The sequence below is a fragment of the Tetrao urogallus genome, assembly GCF_951394365.1.
Source record: "Tetrao urogallus genome assembly, chromosome: 4".
In the NCBI taxonomy this organism is placed as follows: domain Eukaryota; kingdom Metazoa; phylum Chordata; class Aves; order Galliformes; family Phasianidae; genus Tetrao; species Tetrao urogallus.
Window position 1 is genome coordinate 2,850,392 of NC_136817.1, and position 24,121 is coordinate 2,874,512.

The 24,121-nt window shown below is 40.5% G+C and overlaps 1 protein-coding gene across 2 annotated transcripts in view; it reads left to right on the forward strand.

Moving 5' to 3' along the window:
• RAPGEF2 (Rap guanine nucleotide exchange factor 2) overlaps positions 1-24,121 on the forward strand; it is a gene marked incomplete at both ends in the record, with an annotated part of 169,078 nt that overhangs the window by 44,721 nt on the left and 100,236 nt on the right. For both annotated transcript variants that reach the window (XM_079535011.1, XM_079535012.1), the window contains 2 exons: positions 6,643-6,713; positions 11,770-11,826. In XM_079535011.1, coding sequence (XP_079391137.1) covers positions 6,643-6,713; positions 11,770-11,826 — 128 coding nt within the window. The remainder of the gene's footprint in view (positions 1-6,642; positions 6,714-11,769; positions 11,827-24,121) is intronic.

Consider the following 24,121-nt stretch of genomic DNA (forward strand, 5'->3'; position numbering starts at 1 on the left):
AAAATCCAAAAAACCTACCAAATTGTTGTCCAAAAACTGTCAACCACTATAATTTTAACCGGTAGTTACATTTCTGTTGCAAATAGTTGTTTTGAAATAAGTCCCATTTTATTTATTAGTTGGTATTTGTTACGAGAGTGATTTTCTTGTAGTATATATTGAATCTTATACTATATAAATAATGGAAAATGTGGGACAAATAACACGGTCTCAAAACAATTTGAGGCTCTTCTAAGCATTATGAGAAGAAAATGAAACCAAACCCCTGGGGACTGGCCTAAGAGCAACGAAATATGTGAACTTTGGTACAGTGAATGTGAAATGGGTAGAACAGATTTAATGCAAGCTTCCAACTGTCGGCTATAGATATTGAAAAGGCAAGTATATATACTTCAAATAACGAGTAACATAAGTGCCTTTTATAATTATGAGCTGTGCAATCAGTAGGAGAGGTCTTCTGTGGTGAAACCATTTTGTTTACGTTTGGACACGCGACCAAAGATTGGATTTTTGACTACAGAACTTAGGCTTTTGTGTTAAGCATTTAATTGTCTGACTTCCGAGAGTCTGGAAAGCAGAAAGGAAATGCACAGCACTACCCTGTAATTTCCTATGCTCATTAGTTTATGCACTGACTTCAATGAGATGGCAGGCTTTAATTTCCCGTCCACCCTTTGCACGTGTAACCCCGTCATATAGGATGGTCATATTCACGACTGTCTTCATTTCTTTACTCAGCTAAAAGCTTTATGACCAGCAGGTTATTAAAATCAATTGTACTAATTTTGAGCCAAGGTTAAAAGTCTATTCCTGTGTCTGGGGGGGGGGGTCACTGAACCTTCCAACTCCATTTCATACGTTTGAGCAGGTTTTGCTGGTTAAGATTGAAAACTGCTCAAATTATTATATGTGAATCTCTGAGGCTTCACGTGGGAGCAGAGGTTTATAACCCAGTTTTTTGTTAGGAGGAAAAAAAAAAAAAAGCATAAAAGGAGATGAATGAAATTATCTTTCACGAGGAACTTGTTTAAACAAAGTATTCACAACTCAAACAAAATATATTTGAAAGAGAGGAGGCTGAATTAAGTATCCCACTGAAACACCTTGTTTCTTCACGCTTGTTTTGCCACGATCCTGTAGTATTTCTCCAGCTTCTGAATTTTAGAAGTAATAATGCAACTGAAGGCTTTGCAGGAGCGTGCTTTTGTTCTGAGCTGGGACAGTGCCCAGCTAAGACAGGCCGTGAAAATGGGAATTTTCCATTTTCTTTAGGAGGTTTTGGAGTTGTTCCTGATGACCTTCACGTACGGGTGCTTCAGTTCCAGATAGAAATTGCCTGCTTTTCCTTTTGCCAATTGGGTTTGAAAATTCCTTTCCTAACCCAGAACAAATGTCCTTCCTCACAGCACAGCTAATAATAACAATTTTCGTGTCTCAGCAAGCCTGAGCAAGATCAATACAGTGCCTGTATTCCTTTCCCACCACATAGCCAAAGCAGAGGAAGTGGAGGCTTGTGCTCCACATACAGCCCTTCTGATGGGGGCTGGTTCTCAAGCTTAGTCATGCCTGGTTACTGAGGAGTCATGTTTTGTCATAGGTTTCCTGAAGTATGATGCATACTAGTCAAGACAAATTCATACAGGTTGAAGACGGCAACGTTTTTCAGAACTTTGGCTCTCCAACAGGTTTAGCCAATGTTCTAAAATAACCATTTTAACAGTCGATGTCTCTAAAAGACCCTTGCATTCAAAAGTTGCCTTTTGATCCCGTTCTGAGTATGGCTGAGAAGGTACTCGTGTTTAGAAACTCTTCCGTTCGAGTCCTCTTCTCATTGTCTGGGAGAGCTGTATTTTTGAGAAGAGCCAATCTAATGCTTGGAGCCTTGCTATGAGAGGGATGTGTTGGGCTGGGTGAGGTGCTCGGTGTCTTAGGTGACTCTTGGAAATCCAGTATATGAAGAATTATCAGTTTTATTCTGTGTTCAGAGATAAATTACTAGTCACTGATAGTTCGCCTTGCTGTCCCCACCGTTCAGAGTAAGATCTGTGTAGCTGCCAATTGGGTCACCTTATTCTGAAGAGAGAAATTGTTTTGAAAGCCACAAATTGTTGTGTGCTGTGCAGTAGTAGGGATAACTTTCAGAAACAATGCTGTGATAGCTTACAGTGAAGTTAAAAAGAGTAATTTAAGTTACAGTGATGTGCTACATAGGATATGCCTGGCTTTCCATGCAGTGAACACCCATCCCCTGAGTGTGGAGGTCCTGATGTGAGGAAGACGATGTCAGAACTGCATGACAAACACTTCATTGTAATCTCTTTGGCAACTGACTCCTGGTATGGCTCACTGATAAATACTCACATACCTGGACACGTTCCTGCACTGCAACTATGAGGAAGTTTAATTTTTTTCCTGCTGTTGGGAAGCTAAAAGTAGAGTACTTCATCTTCCTTTGTGCATGGCAGGGATTTTAGTGTCGGCAACGCTGGATTTTTGTGTTGTGGCGTAAGTCTGTTCAATCTGTGGTTTTGCTCTTGCATTTGACAGCTTAATATTTGTAAAGCATGAGCTCACTTTCAAGGCAACATCTTGCCATACCTTGGGGTTTGGCTGGGACGACCCAAGTCGCTTCCCTTCTGCCTGCCTGCCCTTCCCTCAGAAGCTGCTGGCTCTGATGGCAGGAAGCCTGCAAGTCCTTCTGAACAGCTTGTGGTGAGTGTGACACAGCTGTTGGAAGCCACTTGTGTGCACAGACATGCTGGGAAGGAGGAACCTCTTCTGTGGCACGGGCACTTCTGGTTGAGCCTGATAAGTGGCTGCAGTAATCCAGTCTGTTTCTTTCGGCAATACTGGCACTGTTTTGGCCTTGGAGCTGGTACAGGCAACTAGACAGATGGGTGCTGAATTGAATGCTAGAGGGGCAAGAAAGAAATGCTTGGAATAGGTACACGAATGACTGAAAGTCAGGTACTTTCAGGTGCTGGATATAAGGAAAAAAAATGGAAGAGGATCCCACAGCTGCAAAGAAAGAGAAGAAAGATGCAATGTTGGTTTCAGTTATAGCTTAATTCTTCAGTTTCTCCTTAGTATATGACTAGGGCTGCGTATGGGGGAGACATTACAATACTTGAGGAGAAAAGGAAGTGTCAGTTTCAAGCTAACTCTTCTGTCAGCCATGCTGAAACTACCAGCGCTCGCTCCCTGCTAGCTGTTACGGTGTGCATAAGCAGAAATAGGCCAGCTTCCATCTCCATCTCCCCAACACCCAGCCATTGAGCAGTGCTGAGCCAGATGAGTGGCAGGGCTGGGAGCTCCCATTTTCACAATGCTGAAACCGCTTGGCTGGGGCACTGCCAGGGCCTGGAGCTGTGAGCGGGGCGCAGCCGCCTGTCCCCGAGCCGCCTCTGCTCTCTGTCTGTTTTCTGTTGTTTGCTCCTGGCTGCCTCAATCTGAGCGATGAGCTGATGTGGCAAGGGCCAGGCTCTTGGAAACGGGCCTAGAGTCTGTAGGCTGGTAGTTGTGAGCTCGAGGTGGATATCAGGTGCTTTGAGGAGCCTTTTCCACCCTGGTATGATGGATTCAGGAATTAGCTTGTATCTTGTTCTTACCCTTGGATTTGAAATAAATGTCTTGGAGCACTTTTGACTGTAGGAGTAGTTGAGTTCGGCTGGTAATTTAATGTCTTAATGCAAAGCAGAACTGAAATCAGCAAAGTTCAAAAGGCGTCGGGTGGCATGCTTTTGTAAGCCACAGCTAGTGAATTTTGGGGTGTATACGTCAGTGAAGTGAACGTTTTTAAAGCTAGAGTGAATTTGGGGTCAACATTTTGGTTTTGGCTTGCGTACCTGATGTTGCATTTGTTTTCAAGTGTGTTGGCAATATCTGTGTGTCAGTATCTGTGGATTTTTATTAGAAGTGAGAGCAAAGGTAGGACTGCAGATGTTTTTTTTTTTAACAGTTCTAAATGAAGCTGAGCTGTGTTAAATGCCGAGTCTCCCTGTTTTCTTCCGTAGCCCAGTCAGAAAATTAACGTGAGCCAGCTAACACCACTGAAACAAATCAAGGAATATCAGCGAATTAAATTCCAGTCTGCTTCACATACAGCAACTAAGCGTGCAACTTGGGCTGTACCGCGGACTGAAGTACAGATTAGTTTTCTGCCTTTCAGCCCGTTTCTTCGTTTAAATAAGGAAAATGCTTTAAAACTCTGCTAAGTTGTTCTCTGCATTAGCATAATCTCTGCTTTTAGAGTTTCCATTGACAGCTTTTTCTAACCATTGTCAAGGCCTTTATGCGGACTGGAATTCTTGCAGTAAGATCTGCTCTATCTTTGCTTGGCTGCTGCGGCATCTTTTTCCTATGGATGAAGTTAGAAAGCAGAAAGTTATTGTAGCAGGATATGAACCTCTTACATCAGTTGCAGCTAGCTTAGGACTTCATAAGCTGTTATAAAGTATCAATTACTTTTTAAAACAGAAGGAACTGTGTGAAGAATTGCAGTCTTAGAACTTTCGGTGGCTCAGGCTGCCACCGTGTGGTAATTGGAGGACATGTATTGCAGGAGCAGAAAGCGCAGCATGTGTGTAATTTAACTGCTGCTTTTAGGGTTTTGCTCAGTGATTCTGCATAAATTCAAAGGTGTGTTGTGTCCTCCTTCAAGCAAAATCCTTTTCCTAAGAACTTTGAGTCTTCAGCTTTCTGCTGGTTTGTCTATGCTGTCAAAACAGAAAACATTCAGCTGAAGTTGATATGTATGAAGGTGAGGGGCTTTGGGGAAGGGAGGGGGTGGCAGGTGGGTAAGATGGCTGTTATTTTGCCACCGTTTCAAGCATTCTGAGTCCAGTTGGCATTTGACAAGGCTTAGTACAAATGTTTCTGCGGGACTCTTACGTACCATTAACTCACTTTTAACTTAGAAGTTCAAACAACAGTTAAACATCCGTGTTCGCTAAGTGAAGCACAGCTTTCCAGAGATAAACAGAAAATGGAGGTGACACACAGTGATACCTATTCAGTATAGTGATGATTTTCAGAAAGCCTTCCTGCTTGTTAATGCTGCAAGCTCAATGGGAGAGTAGAGTACCTACTGTTCGTGTATGAAAATACAGCCAATGCTCTTGGCTGGCTCTGCTGTGGGTTTTTTTTGTTTTGTTTTTCAATTAGGGGAATTTAGTGACTGGATTGATATTGGAATTGGTCACTCAAATGTCAGTGAACACTCGTGGTGCTAGAGGGAGCTGTTTGCTGTCGAACACCTTCTGAAGAGAGACTGCAGCACTTGTGAGGAGCAGCTGATCTGGCACTGCTGCACATCAGCTGCAGTGCGATAATGCCAGTGTGCTTTGACAAGAAGGCAAGATGTCTGTGGACCCTTTTGACTGCGTGCTTCCACTTGAGATCTGTGGATTCCCTGAAGTCAGAGTCTCTAGTGGTTCTTCAGTTACTCTGTGAATCATTCCCTGCATATTAAATCCATGCCACTCGAGGGAAACCACAGTGCTAGCCCTGATGGCAAAGGCTTAGAGAAGAACTCTTGTGCCTGCCCATTGCAGGCAGTTCAGAATTAAAGCCTTCTGACCAGGCTCTTGCCCATGGTGATGGGTTATGCGGAGATGCAATCTCCTCTCAGCTCCCCACAGTGATTGCAGGCCCCCAGAGGAAACTTCTGCTTCACCCCAAGCCTGTCTGCAAGTGAGCAGCAGACATGAGCTTTTATATCCTTTCATTAGTACAAAAAGAAAAAGAAAAAAAAACCCTGCAAGTGACTGCTATATTTCGTTCCCAGAGCTGTGTGTGCAAGGTCCTTTCGTTCCAATCCATAGTTTTTTTTGTCCTTGATGCATCCATCCTCTGCTCCTCACAGGAGGACCACAGCCCCCAAAGAGCAAGGAACAGAAGGACCAGAACAGCAGAATTTTGAGTTTGCTTACTTGTGTGTTTCTTCCACTTTATCAAACTATTTACTTCTTTTTTTCATTGTGTGTGTGTGGGGGGAATGACTTCCTTCTAGATACGTTTATTTAGTCTCAAGCACTCACATCTTTTGTGACCAGTAGTGTGGTTTCAGTACAATTACACTTGTGCAATAATACATCGAACTAGAACAACTTGTTGGGGTTGGACTAGATATCTCTAGAGGTCTCTTCCAACCCCTACAGTTCTGTTATTCTGTGGTCATTTTAACTTTTCTCTCTGCAACTTCTCTTTGAGAAGTTAATCTGCATTGGGTAATTCTGGCTCACTGTTTTGTACCTTTTTTTCCACTGCATGCAGAAGGACTATTTTTCCTGTTACATTTATTTATGGAGTAAGCGAAGGGTTTTGGGTGCGCAGCCATTGAGAAGCAGGACAGTTGCAAAGTAGCTCCATAGAATTCTGGACCAGGCTTGCTTACTGAGCAAAAGCATGAAGGTTTTCTGTCTTTGAATTTTATGATGTGGGCATATTATAATACTTTCCTGTGCCAATATCCAAAGGGGAATCAGAGGTTTTCATGAAGCTTGCCCTTAGTTGCCTATAAACATGTTATTTCCTATATTCCCATGGCCTGGAATAGGGGAGCTCTGAATGAATTGTAAAAGCAGTTTTTTAACAGCTTGTACTTAATTGAGAATCCTAATTGTGTTTTTCATCTGCTTGTAGGATTTGGAGATTGTGTATTCGTATTTGCATGGAATGGAAGCCTTGTCTAATCTGAGAGAACATCAGCTAAGGTATGATGCTGCATAGATACTTCTGTTTGTGTGTGGAGAAAAGTTTTATAAACATCTGCATTTCTTACAGACTTGTTAATCTTCTATTAAAAGTATTTTTATATAAAGCATAGAAATAATATTTTAAATGTCTCTTGCGCTTGACCTCGCATCAAAAAAGGTCCAAGGAGTTTGCTGAAGAAGTTCTGCTGCCAGCATTTTTATTATGCATATGTTTTATTAAAACTGAATTTCATGCTTTATGTGAAGGAGTTCATAACTTTTATCACTTTTTTTTTGCACAAGCTTTGAACTTTCATAGGAAGAGATATCATCAAAGTTAAGCACTGTCAGGATAGTTACAGCATTTCTACTTGAGAACGTTTTCAGCTAACTGTAGATTTGTCTATGTTTTGAACGCTTCTGTCTGAAACTGCTTCTGTCCTGGGTATGAGCCCAGCCTTGAACACTTTCACAAGGGCCAACCAGAAATAATTTTGAACTGCTTCTGAGCATGGAGTGCTGTGCTACTCCCTCTTCTCTGCTCTCCACTGAACAGTAAAAAGGTCTACTGAAATCCATTACATCCTTCAGTCTCTAAATCTTACATCATCTTGAGTGTCTGGACAGCCAAAAGTTTGGACTGGAGGCATAAGCTCTGCTTAGGCAGTTTTATTGGCAGACTTGCTGCTGTGGTTATCCGTGTTTCTATATGAGATTTCAAACTGGAAGATTACCAATAGAGAAGCAAATAGAGGAGAGAGGTAAGATAGTCTGGAAGGGTGTAAGGAGAGAGGTATTGTGGAGTAAAGAGGCTAGTCTTCTCCCTGCAATTGATAGAGTAGACCTGGGCTGAAGACAAGTGCAATTTGCCTGTTACCAGAAAACTGAATTTTCCTACTGTTCTAGCAATGGTTTCTACACTTTTTCTCTATATCTTCTTGCATAATCTTCATTCTTAGTTATTTAAAGGAAAGTGTTTGTATCGGAACTGCTGAATCAAGGCCTGAACCTCTGATTGATCACCTGAGGCGAGCCACGAGTCAGCCAGAGGAGCACAGGTGAAGGCAATTCAACTGTGCTGCTCCTAGACCTATTTAAGAGCTGGCTACCAGTGGGGAAGGATCTCTTCTGGAGATCTGCTCTGCTGGTGTTTTGTGAGTGAGCCCAGGATAGGGGTAAGCCTTCTATTCATCCTTTTTTTTTGTTATCGTAGTCTCCTTTGCCTAACTCTCTTGTTTATTTTGTGATTATGACATCCTAATATTCTTTGATTACACAGCGTTTAACAATCTTTTTGTTTTCATTGAGGATTAAATGTAAAGTGGAGTACTTTACAGTAAGGTACTCCATGAATGCTTGATCGCGAGTGCAGCAATGTTATTTAGAAAATAAAACTTTGATTAAAACAAGTATAAAGATATTGCTTTCTTTGGCCATACAATTAAGTTTCTTCTAGGAAAAGCTATTAAACTCTCAAGAAAAGAAGTGAAGATTGGAAGTTATATGCCATAATTGTACTAACAGCTTTTTTATGTATAATCAATTTTATTTCATTATTTCTGAAATATTTAAGGTAATAAAATAACGTAGATTAATGCACTAATAAAAGAAATGAACAGAATGTTTATTAACTATACATGCCTGTTGTGTACCATACCTTGCATTCCATAACTCGCTGCATATATTTATTCAATTATTTATTGTCTTAACAATTTCTTTGTGGAGGTGTTATTGTTTATATACCTGCATGCTGCTTTTGCTTTACATATTTTTTACATTATAGTTTTGTTCTTCTTGTTTAAGCTTTCAGGCTGGAAGTAAATGCTTTACATACAGTGTGCAGGTTCCAGTCTTGAACACAAGTCGGTACACAGTCCATTTCTAGTATGTAATAATCACAGAAGCAGCTTGTTATTTGGGTTCTCTTTCAGTTTGTGCTTGCTTTTGTGCTGAACTTTTAGGCAGGTTGTGTTATGCAAATGGTACTTAGTCATAGACTACTAATAAATGTAATTGGATTTGCCTCATAAAGCGTCCTAATAAAGTAATAAAAACATTCCAGATAAACTTTATATTTTTTTAAAAGACTTGTTTATTTGATTTTAAGTCAATGCTCCAGTTGTCTTCACACAAACATCTTACTACCAACTGAGGCTTTTAAGGGTGTTTGAACAGCATCATTGTGCAGATATTGGGAAAAAAAAACCAAAACCATCATATGTCCCATATGTTCTATAAAGGAAGAGGTTAAGTCACTGTATTGCATCATGAGGCTCGTCAGCTTTTGCCACACCTGAAGATGCTGAAGCAACTCTGATTAATGCTGTTATAATTTCTGGTTTCCTTCTTCATCATTCTGTCAGAGTCTGCATTCCCAAGCCAGTGTTCTGTAATTGTGAGAAAATAGAAGTGGGATTTTCTTTCTCCCAGTCTGCGTTTTGTACTGTGAATGTTGACTTCAAAGTAGATGTGTAATTGCTTCTACTTTGGAAGCATTCCACAATCACATTCAGTAAAGTTTTTCGTGTTTTGCTGTTATATGCAAGTCTTTTAGAATATCAAGTTTTGCAGACCTGGAGTTGAAGTGATGTTGTTTATAGAGATCAAAGTGTTCACATGTGGTTGCATGGTGCGTTGATTTGTGCTTTTTGGCTCCCTGTGCCAAATGAGGTTCTTGCTTAGGAATGTGTGGAACTTGAGCTAGCTCTCCCAGCACAGTGCATTCCTAGAAGAGAGTTTCTGTTTATAGTTCCATACATGGCAAAGGCTGGAATCTCTGCAGATGTGGGACAAAAAACTTTTATAGCATCCTTTATAATGCAGCATTTATTGCGGCTGTGGAATACCGCAGAAACTTGAGATGAATTGAAGTATTAGTATTAAATATAGCCAATATGTATTTATGCTGTTTTAATATATATATATATAATATTTATATAGCTAAATATAGCGAACAGCTTGCTTACAGTTTTCTGATGATCTCATCTTGGATTTATTAAGTGTATTCAGGAATTGGGCTGGAACACATTTGAGTGAAAATTAAACAGCAGCCTTGACAAGATCTGAGTACATTCTCTAAATATTTGAGGAATTGGTCTAGGTTTTGATATTCTGCAACTGGAACTTCTGATTGTTTCAGCTTAGCTCAAGAATTTAAGCACTCGTCCACCTTCTGCGTTGCCATCGTAATAATGGTTCCCAAGGGCTGTGAAACTCAAGAGAGCCAGTCATGAGCTTGCGTGACTTTGTCAAGAATGTACTTCCTTTCCCTCAAATTCACATGGGAACAAAACTTGCTTGTTAAAGGGATTCTGTTTCCTGTAACTGCTACTCCTGAATGGCGTGTTGCCCACAAGCTTTTCAGACCGGCAGTTAGTATGTTCCTTAAGCAGTATTCTCTTTTTAAAATCTGGTAGCTAGCAATGACTTCCCATTTATTTTCTTCTGATCTATCTCCTCTAACCTCATGTCTGTTCTTCATGTCCCTCGCAAAGCAGAGGACCCAAGATAGAATGCAATGGACCCAGTGGTGGAAGCAGACAGTAGCAATTTGGTGTCTGTACGGTCTCAGCAAGACTTCATTCTAAGGGTGGGAACTGGTGTTTGGATAAGAGGAAGCCCTGTGGTTCAGAAGCTTCTTGCTGTGCAAGGAAGACAGAAGTTATTTTCTTTAGCAGAAATTTTGTATACAGTACGTAAGACTTGCAAACAATTCACGCTCTGTTTATAAATAAGTTATCAGAGATCTCTGGGTGAAGGGTCATAATAATAAAACTCTGAGCAAACAGAACTAAGTTCCCAATTCTTCTCCACGGAAAGTTTGAATGTCAAGGTACCCCTTTAAGCCTGCCATTTATGGACAGAAAAAGCATGATTTCTTAGTGAGCAGGTCTAACGAGTGAAGTCTTGAAAGAGATGAGGATGAAGATGACTTTTCTAGTAATCTGCTGGCTGTTGAAATGAAGGAATTGAGAAGTTGTGAGGAATGGTAACCAGGAGCTTTCAAATGTCACACCAAACTCAGAGCAACTCTTCAAAGCCTCAGATCAACTTCTTTGAGACTTTGTTGCCTGAACAAGAGGCCATGAGCTGTGAGCAGTAGCTGGTCATTGGTACGCTGAGGTTCTTAAGGAGTGAGAATTTCTTTCCTAAATCTCAATGTAGTCCCTCGTTTGAATATCCACATCAGCCTCTTAAGCAAATCTCTATATGATGATCTGTCAAAGCGTCTGGGTGTTTGTAGTTTATTTCAGTGCCCAGGATGTTCAAGGGAGGTGGTGGGTTTTATTTCCTTCCCACCTGCAGTGATTTGCTGAACCATTTCCTCCAGGCAATAGACAGAAGTGGTATATTCCATCCCTCCCCTCTCCGCTAAGTTAACGTTGTGTTTCCTAATATGTGTTAAATTCTGTTATGGTTGCTGTCTGTTACACGTTCATTCTGCCTGACGAATGTGGTAGAAGTGTTTTAATCCTCCTTTCTAGACAGGGGATTTTCCTGCAGGAAATTCTCTTCAGGTTGAGCCCTCCAGGATTTCAGCATTAAAATCTCCAGGCAATTTTTGAGTTAAGTTGCTGAATTCCAGCGAAATGAGAAGCAATGACATACCATGCAGTATCAGTTCTCATATTGTCTCCTGGACAGTAACGAGAAATGTGATTTTCAGTTAAAAACAAAAACAAACCAAACAGTTTTTGTATCATGGCATCTGTGAGTGTTACATACTGTGAATTTCTACCAACTACTAAAATTGTGCATTGTTTCTTCATAAATCAACTTACTTTTATCAAATAACCTTATAGAACGAGATCACCATCATTGTGCAGATTTTTTTTCATGGCTGCAATTATGTGTCACGTCCTGAGTCAGATCTGATCTTGGATAAGCTAATAACTTTAATGGATAGACTTAATAACAACTTACTTTCCTGAATTAAGAATCGTCTTAGCTTTAAATTGATGGTTAGTTGCTGTAAGAGCTGGAGGCAAATGTAAAAATGCTGGCTGAGTTCAGGACATGAAGTCCTGTGATGCTGATATAAATTGTAATTAAAAATGACTTCTTTCTCTTTCAGGCTGATGTGTGAAACTGTTCGATATGAAAGGCATGAAGCAAATGAAGTTCTGTACTAGTAAGTGTTTCTCCTTGCTTTCATGTGATGTTAGCTCTAATTACATTCTGTATGATTAGATGTATTAACTTTCCATATTCATTCTGGAGCGCGTTAAGGACGGTGTTTAATGCCAGCTCCCTCACCCAGATTAGAGTCTGTAAACATAAATAGGCCACTTCATTGTGATCAAACAGTTTAGGAATTTACTTGTGGCTGGGGGAGGGCTAATGACGACTCTCACTTGGTGAAATATATTACATTAATTTTTGTAACCCATGAGATTGTATAGAATTAAGGGATCTTGGATGCCATTTCATTAGAGTAAGATGTCATTTGCTTTCACATCAGTTTTGTTGAAGTAGTAGCGACTAGCTGCTTGTGCCAGAGATACCAAATCATTAAATCTAACATGGTTTATAATTAGCAGGGATGTGATCTAATGTCGTATCAGATTTACAGTATGTATCTGAGAGCTGCAGTTTCTTCATTCACAGCAGCTTACTGAAACAGTTGTATCGGATTTTGACTCAGCGTAGCTAATCTAGTCTCTAAATGGAGATTTGCTGGGTTGTCTGATACCTTCTGAACATTGGTGCAGGCAAAGAAATGCACCTGCATGCCTTCTTTTACGCACGTGTATTTTTTCCTACGTTGACCGCTGTGAAGTGAAGTTGATTGAACAAGTTCTAGTGCTGAGCCGTAGCTGTTCTGCAAGGTTGAATTAATGTCAACTGAAACATAGTAATTGGTTATGTATGGAAAATGCTCAAGGTCAGAATCCATTGGTGGGTAAATTATTCTGTAATCAGACCAATATAATCTTTGTAAATTAATTTCACAAATTAATTTGGTAGAGACCGTTGTACTGGTTGCTCTGTCCTTGTATGGGCAGCTGTTATGTGTTGTGAAGTGTTCAGACTCAAATGGCTAATTCTAACTGCTGGTTTAAATCTGAATTATACAATTAGGGCTGCTACTTACATCAAAGCAGGCAAAAGCAACAAGGAAATACATGTCTAAGAAAACCTAATCTGCAAACAAAAAGCCATGAAACCTGGGATAACTTGAAGTGCTTTTTGCTATTCTTTTGCACTGATTTACCTTGTCACTGCTTTTGTGTGACCTCACTTTGGTTGTTTCTTTTTTTTTGCCTGTCATTCCTATTTACTCACTTCTTGACATTTGTTTCCCCATGATTTATTCAGTAGATTTAATTGGCAGTTTTGCAGTTTCTGGGTTTAGATGCTGATGGGAAGTGTGCTTACTCTCTAGCATTTCACATCACTGATTTTCTTGTTTAACTGTCTAAACTTGATAGATAAGACTGAAAGATTTTATCAAAATTCTTCAATGTTTTGAAGCTGTGTGTGTATTTATGCACACTTGTACAAGTGTGTGTGCATATATCTAGTGTCATCTGAGTTGTGTATTTTATTTTAATGGGCCATTTGAGATCTGTTTAGTGGGGAAAATAACTTGGAACTTGCAAGCGAGTTTCAATATATTTTTGTAGCACAGTAAACGTGGAGAAATATGTTTTTGTGTCATTAATTCAACATGTACACAGGGAGATACAGTCTTCTAAGCAGAAATCCAACTTCATAATGTACACATCTTGAAGAATTAGAGTACTGCAGGAGGTGAGCAATGTGATATGGTAGATACTAGAGTTGATGCACTTGGTTATAAGCTCTAGGAGATGGACTTGGAGCACGCAGCCTGGTCATTCGCATTGAACAGGCCTGAGCTCTTTACTCAGAGTTCTTATGTTGGTCCTGGAGGCCAAGTTTGTTGTTGTTTTTGCTTTCCTTGATTAAATTTGAAATCTGATAGCTTTTTTTTTTTTTTCCCCAGCAATATGATTTGCATTAATATTTGAAATTGGGTGCTAATCTTCTGCATTCATTAGAAAGATCTATTAAAATAGCTGCAATTGTTGCAGCCGTTAATTGACCTGTGTGTGTGACCTCCCTGAGGCACAACTTAATGTCTCAGCAAGAAGCTAAAGCTTTATCCCTAAGTGCTAGCATTAAAACTAATGCTGTTCCTCCATTTATTTGATGAAATTTCAATCACTGTTGAAATTGCTTGTGTTGTCAGCTGCATTTGTAGAAAGGTAAGCTTGTTTTGCATATATACAATGCTGAAAAATAATTATCCACTTTCAGTATAAATACAGTTAACTTTTTATCTTCTTTTTTTTTTTTTTTTTTTCTCCTCTCTTTTTTCGAATGGCCAAAGGGGTAAAACAAAGCACGCTGTTTAAAATTGGCTTATCTGCAGTTACTTTACTATCAGTGGGGGTGCATGGTAGTGACAAATTCTCAAACCCTGCGGCCATATCCCCGTTTAAATGGAAACTGGGTTATTAAAGGCGGCAGTTCAGCTCCACTTGTTCTCCATTTGCCAGTCATTCTACTACTTGCGTTTGGTTGGAAGTTAACGATGGAAGGGCTTCAAACCTTCAAGGCAAAATTTCAGAATTGAGATTTCACTTGACTCTCAGACCTGGCTTTCTTACCTGCTTTCTTAATTCAAATTTACCTAAAGATCCATTTAAACAATATTTAATTTGGCCACCTCATGCATCACATGTAGTTGGAAAAAAGAAGTTGCTTCAGAGCTGCCTAGTAGTCACAAACCTAGCAGTCATTTCCTTCAGTTAGATTCTGATTAATAATCTGTTTGGAAACCAGGATATTAGCAGATTCATGGTAGTGTTTATACCTCTTGACAGTTAAACACGTTTTTTGGGGGGTTAAAATTGAAATGTTTGCTAGGATGATAGAGAAGAATCTTTGGCTATAAGTGTTTTGCTTGTGAGCTTTTAATGAATATGCTTCTAGTAGGGTGCACCATTGTTTTTCTCTCTCGTTAGCCACACAGTGGCTGGATTTGCTTTTCAGTTGTGCTGTTCAGTATTTCTGTATGTATTTGGCAGTATCTCATTTGCTTGAGCATCCTCACAAGTCCTGCATGACAACTGTCACGACCATTTGAAAAATAGGTTGTAATCACTTTCTGTTTTAGATGAAACAAAATCATTGCCGTGCCTATAGATATTGTTTCTTCCCTAAAGATATCTGACTGCCAAAAAAAAAACATTTAAGTTTTGATGACCTGAAGCCACCCAGTAATAAACCCCCCCGTGTTTCTGTATCGCCATGCTGTAGCACAGCACGTTTTTGTGCCCTTAGCAGTGACTGGTGGGCACCAGGCAGAGCTTCCTCAGCACGGCTCAGGCATGGCACGCAAACACGAGGGAGGACTTTGGGCACAGTTTGTCAAGTGCCTGGGTATGTTCTGCTCTTAATAGTGCCCGTGATCGATGCTAGTCTGTTGGCTTTGCATCGTCAGTTCTGAATTTGTGTTCATGTCTGACCTGGTTTTTGAGCCTTCATTAAGGCTAAAGCAAGCTTTTTGAAGAGACTTAAATTTTCAGCTTCCATACTGTATGTTTTACTAAAGGCTACTGAGGTTTTTGTTTTTCCTGAACTTTTGAGATTAAGGTGTTTGGTTTTGTGTTTTTAGATATTGCAAACATAAAATTCAAAGGAAGGATTGTCTGGCTAAATGACCACACAATGTTTTGGGTGCAAGATCATACTATTTTACTACTAGTGCCATCATTTTCCTTATGATTTAAGAGACTATGACTTGTTTTGTACTGAGTTTCTCTTCTCTGGTATCAAGGGCTAATTCACTGTGCGATTTTGGCACCAATATACCAATTAAACAGCATATATACACAGTTGCTTCATGTACTTAGTGGCTGCCTGTTTAATCAGCTAACTCTGTGAAACTGGCACTCGCTAATGATGCTGCAGTTATATCTGGTTTGACTGAATTTTCTTTCGTTTTACTGATGGTCTATTAAAAAAAAATTAGAAATGAAATATGCTAAAGAAAATCACGCTCCTCATTGTTTGTTTTCATATACACTGAGGAATTGCTTCCTGTTGCTGAATGCTTCGTTTATTCTTTGTTTCCCATTGTAGCTACCATGAGACAAGAATCCAGTTTACATCTAGTGCCCATTAATGAAAGAAAATATTTTACATGAGTTGAAATATTCATTTTAAGATGCCTATTTAGTGAAAATTAGCTCTGATTTGAGTTAACAGTTATGTCTCTGGATGTTTTGCCTGTTTTTCTAATGTTTAAAGATAAGGAGTGAGAATAAGCATAGCTATGATGTGTTAAAAAAAAGTGTAGTTAGAAATGGATCAGTGGAACTGATGCGTTTGGTGCCAGAGCTGTTGCACTTCTGTATTTGGGATATACCTCTAAATGTCATTAAGCATATCTAAAATAACATGACAGATAGCTGGTAACTCTTTAGCTAGCTTATTAACGAAGGTTACAGACAGTGCTGACAATGAGTAAATGATTTCCTGATCATCTTGAGTATTGCAAGGAAGAAGTGCTAGTGGGCAGGCCCTACGGGCAAGATGTTCTCTCAGTAAACTGTTGAACTCGAGGATGTGTTTGATGTCCCAAACCAGTCTAATGGCAGCAGCAGTTATTAAATTAAACAAATGCTTCACTACCTACAGGTTTCAGCGTACAGACAGGAGTCCCAATGAGCAGAGAGAAACAGACAGAGTAATCTGCTGAAACAATATCCTATGGAGCATAAGCCTGCAGAGCAATGTTCTTCCTAATTCCTGCTTATGTAGCACTTAAACGCCTGAAGAAGGTCCCAGTTCTGACAAGTCAAATTTCCTCTGTTCCACAAGTGGGTACTTGAGAGTACGAACAGCATCTCTTCTGAATTACTGTGTGTACATTCTGAAATACCTTCAGCTTTCATACTGAGTATGAAATCATAAAAATATGATCTGCTAGTTGCATCTTGGTTTGAGATATCATTTCTTTTATCAAAATAACTATATAAATCATAGCTCCAGGAGTACTGCCATACGCTGTTTAAATACAAGTCTCAAATGCTCCAGTGATTTAAATTTTAATGATCCATAAAGAGAATAATTCAAAGTAGATCTTACACATCAAGGAAATGATCTTGTCAATTTCATGGTGGTGTTTTTTTTTGTTGTTGTTTTTTTGTGTGTGTGTGAAGAAAGACAGAACCATTCTTCTGATTTCTTCTGAATTAGAGAATCATTTTGGGTGCTGCTGTTTGATTTAGTGGTCCTTCTTGTGTTGCTGGTTCCTGGGTTGAATATCCAGTGTTGAAGGGAGAAACAGATGTTCTGGTGCTTGGGATAAGGACATTTGTAAAAGGAATAAAAGTGGTAGTTGTGTGGAATCAGTTTCCATGCTGGCTTCCACTGAAAACTGCTTACCTTTTCTTGCTGTTTTAAAGGGGTTAGCTGAGGAATCTGATGTAGTCAAAGCAGAAGAGAGTTATGTTTACCACATGCTTTCAAGTCCAGATGCTGAACATGACTACGGAAATTGCCTCTTTTGATGGAATTGAAGTATGTGTGACAGTAGTCATCACTAAAGACCTACGAGATCTTGCCACTATCCATCTGTATGACATGCACAGTCCTGGTGAAACCATGTTTGCAAGTAGGCATAAACTGAATGCGATCTGTTACAGAGCTTCTAGCGTGCTCCATCCCGACTTGAGAACTAAATGGGTTGCTATGGCCCCAAAATTTAGCTATTACTAAAGACCTTTAAAAGAAGTCACACATCAAGGTTTGTTAGGGGAGTGAAGGATTTACTAGAAAGATTGTGGCTATTGGTATTTGAGTCTTTCAGCAGGTTGAGTTGAATCTTCATTTTACCTGAGTGCTTTGGAATGTTTTTCAGTGTATTGTGATCAGAAAAGCTGGAAGTTAACATTGGAAGAACTCTTCTGTTTATAATAATGTCCTTTAGAAATCACTACATGTGGAGCATGTACTTCTTGTGCATGCCTTTTTTTTTTATATCCTGTTAACATTGATCCAGGTTTGTACCTTCAAACCTGGTGTGCAAGTAGTACACATTGTTTTTAATAAAAATACATACAGTTAGGAAAAAAACCTTCATTGTTTTGAAGCTTTGTTTTGAAGTTTGTTGGAGTAGCTAGTTGAGAGCCTGGGAAATAAGCTGCAGTTTCAAATAAAATAAGTACATGACAGCATGAAGGACTTGTTACAAGTGCTAGAGGCTGAGAGAGCGTATGACTTTTTGGAGATAAACACTACGATTATTATAAGCACTTCTTAAACTTGGAGTTCCTCTGATGTCTCAAACAGTCATATGCTAGAAAAATGTGAAGACAAAGTCTTAAAATACTTTCCAACCCCACCAGTGGTGTGAGCATTTTGAGGCCTTCAAAGACCTCAATAACTGTGTACCTGAACTGTTGAAACAGAACAGTTTGAGTAACAACTGTGAATTTACATGGCAGTATCTGTCACTATGACAGTTGATAAGTGCTGTTTGGCTTCAGACTGTAGTTACATGAAAAGGAATACGTCAAGGAAGCTGAGGAGGGAAATGTAATAGGAAATTATTACGAATCAGTCTCTGGATTTCCTCTTCTAGCTCCTGAATTCCTGTAAATAACGCTCCTTTTCATTCTGGGAAATTAAATATCCATTCCTCAGGAAATCCTCTGCTCTCACAAGGGCTGTGATATTAGAGTTGAGTTTAAACTTGATGATCCATATGGGTTTATTCCAGCTTGGTATATTCTATGATTCTATGATTTAAATTTTCTACATGTAACTTAAATAGAGACTAGGAATGAACTCTTCTGATTGGCAACTATTTTCTTACTGGCTTAGTTTTGTACCATTTTCAGGTTGACTGCTTTTTGAGATTTTGAGTATTTCAAAAACTGTATTGGTATGTCATAGAATTTAGAATCGTAGAATCATAGAATTGCTTAGGTTGCTAAAGACCTGAAAGATCATCAAGATCAACTTAACTGTACAACCCCAACTCTAACAGCCCTCTGCTAAATCATGTCCCTGAGCACCACATCCAAATGGTTCTTAAACACGTCCAGGGATGGGGACTCAACCACCTCCCTGGGGAGCCCATTCCAGTGCTTAACAACCCTTTCTTTAAGGAAGGTTTTTCTAATATCCAACCTAAATCTCTCCTGGCACAACTTGAGGCCATTTCCCCTCATCCTGTCACCAGTGAGAAGAGAACAACCCTGCTGTTGCTGCAGTCACTTTTAAGGTATTTGAAGAGCAGCAAGGTCTCCCCTCAGCCTCCTCTTCCCCAGACTGAACAGCCCCAGTTCCTTCAGTCTCTCCTCACAGGCCATATTCTCCAAGCCCTTCCCCAGCCCTGTTGCCCTTCTCTGGACCTGCTCCAGCACCTCCGTGTCCTTTCTGTACTCAGGTGCCCAAACCTGAACACAGCACTCGAGGTGAGGCCTCACCAGTGCTGAGTACAGGGCAGGATGACTTCCCTGGTCCTGCTCACCACTCCATTCCTGATCCAAGCCAGGATGCCATTGGCCTTCTTGGCCACCTGGGCACACTGCTGGCTCGTATTCAGCCCACTGTCCATCAGTACACCAAGGTTCCTTTCCACCAGGCAGCTTCGGAGCTGCTCTTCCCCAACCCTGTAGAATCTTCTGGGGTTGTTGTGACCAAAATGCAGGACCTGAGGGGTTCTTGTTGGCTTTTAAAAAAGCTAGGGCAGAATGACCTGTGCATTAATTTTGTCATCTCGCTGCCCCTTGGGATTTGAGTTTTGGGTTGATTTTGTTCTGATTCCGTACAGATTGCTTGTACCATCTTTTCCCTTATAGTTCTCCCTGTAGTTGCTTGTAGGCAGAAAAATCCTGAGAAATGTAGGGCACGTTAATCAAGTATCAGCTGTAGTACAGCAAACATGGGAAGTTGATTGAAAGCTACCTTGGGTTTCAGCAGTGTTTTGTAAAGCACAGGATCTTCAAAATGAAAAAAAGTGCACTGTTTGTATAATAGCGCTGTCTAGCAAAAGAGTTTGCTTCCAAAATAGCTTTGTTAAGGTTTAATTCTAAACAAATGAAAGCGTAGCAAGGGGTGAGGAGCACGAGAGTTAAATATATTGTCATATAAAAGGAATAGGTCAGTATTTCACTAGTCTGCACTTCACCTTGGAAGGAAATGCGTGTTTTAGAGGAAAGAATGTATTTTCCATGTGTGAAGCTTTTCAAAGATGTTTGGTTCAAGACTAATTTAAGACTAAATTCGGACATCAGGGCCTACATAAGGATGACGAGAGTGAAAATGCATCAGCGTTCTTTGATCGTGAAGATTGTCTTGGTGATATTTATGATTTTTTGTTGGCTGGCAATGAATGCTTAAAAGAATGAGCAGTATCTTTGGGGAAGATATCTTAAATGTATATATTGTCTGTGGTAGCCTTCCCCAGTTGTGATACAGCAGTACTGAAGAGACATGTGTCTATTTGGATAATTAAGGAGTATATTTTGTTTTACACGGTGTGATAGAAAAGCCTTAGGAGAACTTTGAGGTTCTCAAGCATTACTGTAAAAATAGTTACTAAAGTACAGATGAAGCAAAAGGAGAACAAAAGCAGACAGGTAATAATAATTAAATTTGAACAATCATATCCCTATTAGCTGTCTATAAAGAGATCCCAGCAGCGACTTATTTTTTTTTTCTTGTAAGACTGCACATTTACACTTAGTTATACTGCTAATTTTTAGGAAAAGGAGCTGAAAAATCCCACCAGCAACAATTTCAGCGATACTAGCAGCACTGCATTATGAGTGGGGAAAATTGCAGATTGTTTGCATATAGAATATCTATTAAAAATGGCAACACCACAGCAGATTTGCACTTGAGCAGCAATGCTGGCTGTTTATCTGCCAACTTAGAACTTCTGTGAGGGGAATGTATGTTTGAAGGTGTGACTTAACTGAGGTGCATGTTTATGCTTTTGAGAATGACTGTCTCTTTGGAGTGGAGGTTTCCTCTGCATTAATCTGGTCATCTTTGTGCAATATTGATTTCCTTGGACTGTTGTGCTTGATGGCAAGACACTTGAATTCAGCAACAAAACACTGCCTTCCAGAGAGCTTCCATGCCCATTTTTCTTTCTTTCTTTCTTTTTAATAAATTAACTGGTTGGCTGTGAATTGATATTGAACAAGGTACTGCTACATTAGAGGCAGTTATCTTCTGTGACTTGCTATGATACTTGCATACTTTGCAGGATCAGACAATTAGCAGGGTTTCCATTGCATTTCATGATTGAATCTCATATTTAACTTTGTTTAGGAGTGGTTCATAGAAGTTGTCACCTGAGTTGTTTTACCTGCTTATTTTTGACTGGCCTGCGGAACAGGCTTTTAGTGTTTGACAAATCTTCTGTATTGAATGAATGAATAGAACTGAATGCTATTTAGGTACTTATGGACAAACCCAGGGTGGAATATGTAATTGTATTCCTAGGGATGTTTCATGAGTGGTATGCATAGGGTGTGTGGAGGAGCACTGGTGTAGCTTCAGTTGTCAAAAGCTTTCAAGTTTGGTTACGCTTGCAGTCATTTCTTACAGCACCATGGAGCTGGTAGTTTTCTCTAGTGAGCTCATGCATGCTTGTATTTTCAACACCAACGGTAACTACTTCATATAAAAAAAAAAATCCACCTCCAGCATTTGCTTAATGTTCTCAAATTCTTATATTTAGATTAACTTTGGGTATACCCTTAACTCAAAGTTGGAGGTTATCAAGAGCTGTGAAGGTACATGGATTATGTTAGTGATGTTAGCTGTCTTAGGAACTAAACTCTGAGCCATGAGTACTTGCACACTTGAAAATCATGATGTCATTCCCTAGTAGGTAACTGCAGTTATAACTAACTGAGTCTTGGCCACAAGACATCAGCAGAATTCAGCTATATCTAAAGCAAGCATAGGTGAAAAGTAGAGCAAGGAAGAGGAGACAAGTTTAACTGCAGTTAAAGATTGACAACTTTAGAGTAGCACAGAAACTGTAGAAAATGTTAACAGAAATCTTGTCATATACCTGTGTTCAGTTTACTGATCAGGCGATAGAAAACACAGGCTTCAACATCTTGAAACATTACTCCTATTTTTAAGAAAAGGAAAAAGGAAGACCTGGATAACTATGGGCTGGTGAGCCTCACCTCTGTGCCTGGGAAGATCATGGAGCAGATCCTGCTGGAAGCTATGTTAAGGCACACACGAGATAAAGACGTGATCTGAGACAGCCAGCATGGCTTCACCAAGGGCAGACTGTGCCTGACCAATCTGGTGGCCTTCTGTGATGGAGTGACAGCATCAGTGGGTGGGGGAAGGGCGGTGGATGTCATCTTCTGAACTTCTACAAAGCCTTTGACGTGGTCCCTCACCACATACTTCCCTCTAAATTGGAGAGGTGTGGATTTGAAGGATGGACTGTTGGATGGATTAGGAACTGGCTGGATGCAGCCACAGGGCTGTGACCAATGGTTCTGTGTCAGGTGGAGGCCGGTCACAAGCGGTGTCCCTCAGGGGTCGGTCTTGGGACCGGTGCTCTTCAGCATCTTCATCAATGACAGATGATGGCATCGAGTGCAGCCTCAGCAAGTTTGCAGATGGCCCCAAGCTGAGCGGTGCAGTCGATGCATTGGAGGGAAGGGAAGCATCCAGAGGGACCTGGGCAGGATGAAGTGGCCATGTGAACCTAATGAGGTTCAACGAGGCCAAGTGCAGGGTGCTGCCTTGGGTCGGGGCAACCCCAGGTATGGATACAGACTGGGGGAAGATCTCCTTGAGAGCAGCCCTGCGCAGAAGGACTTGGGGTCCTGGTGGACGAGAAGCTGGCCATGAGGCAGCAGTGTGCGCCTGCAGCCCGGAAGGCCGGCTGTGTTGTGGGCTGCATGAAAAAGGGGCGGCCAGCAGGAGAGGGAGGTGATCGTCCCCCTCTGCTGGGCTCTTGTGAGGCCCCATCTGCAGCGCTGCGTCCAGGCCTGGGGCCCCCAGCGCAGGAAGGACGTGGAGCTCTGGGAGCGGGGCCAGAGGAGGTGAGGCACTGGCACAGGTTGCCCAAGGAGGCTGTGGATGCCCCATCCCTGCAGGCATTCAAGGCCAGGCTGGAGGTGGCTCTGGGCAGCCTGGGCTGCTGGTTGGTGACCTGCACACAGCAGGGGCTGGAACTGGATGATCTTTGAGGTCCTTTTTAACCCAGGTCATTCTGTGATCAGTTCTGGAGTTTTTGATCATAGATAACTTTCTCAATTTCTGCTGTTAATTCTTCACGTTTCTGATGCTTGTTCTTTTTCGTGAGGATGTATTACACAGTGTAAAATAAGAACAAAACAATTTCCTAAATTGTATAGTTCGGCGTTTTGATCTCAGCTCTTTTAGGCCAGCTCCTTCTCTCTCTACATGGCTTGCTCTGGACGTAATGCCTCCTATTTATTTGCTTGGAAAAAGCAGCAGATAGAGCACAATAACACTATTTGATGGAGCAGATTCTTAGTGACAAAGCAGTATTTTTCAAGACAGTCATCGCCATTAGCTCAGGATTTTTCCCAGCACTGAACAAGAGCCTGTATGCCATGCTTGTAAAAAATGATACTCTTTGGTCTCTGAGCATTGATGAATGTCAGTGGGTACAATTTTTTCCACATGGAGGAATTTGGTGAGACATCTTTGCTTCATGCACAACTTCCCTGTCTGATGCCATTCTGTCAGACTGCCCTTCTGTTTTTATCTGTTACATGGCAACAGCTTGGAACGGGATGTTGGTGGAAAGGTTCAACCTCTATTGCCGTGCCCCCAACATCTGCCGATGTCATTGTGGGCTGACGTAATCAGAGCAGTCCTTGTAGCTGCATCTTTCCATTTGAAAGAGTGCTGAGGAAATAGTACTCTTCTTTAAGAGACCCCGTCATGCAAGTGCTTTTTAAAATCTTGTTTCCTCAGATGAAAAACATGCAGCTAACCGCGCATAACCTACATAGATTTGAGGTTGGATCTTAATACTATGCTGTCATCACTGTTAAAGGATGTGGGCTGTTCTTGCTTGAAGTTGGAACTCATTGTTGCTAAAGACTTGAGATATATAATTTAAAAAAAATGAAGGTGCTGTGGATTAATTAAGTAATCTGCATCTCTTGGAGTGTCATTAGAGACATGATTTTCAGCTAAGAATGCTAGCACAGTTGCTAATTGGATTCAAGTATGCTGTTAGGAGCTGCTTTGGAAGAAGCAGTAGGAGTGGTAAAGACTCAAGTGAGGTAAGGATATTTTCAGTATGGAACAATGAAATGGCACAAGATTTTTACTGCAGCTGTTTCAAGTAACTTTAGGAAACTACACTGTTTTCCTCTAAACGTTACTTGAATTTGCCCGAGAAGAATTTAAGCCCATGA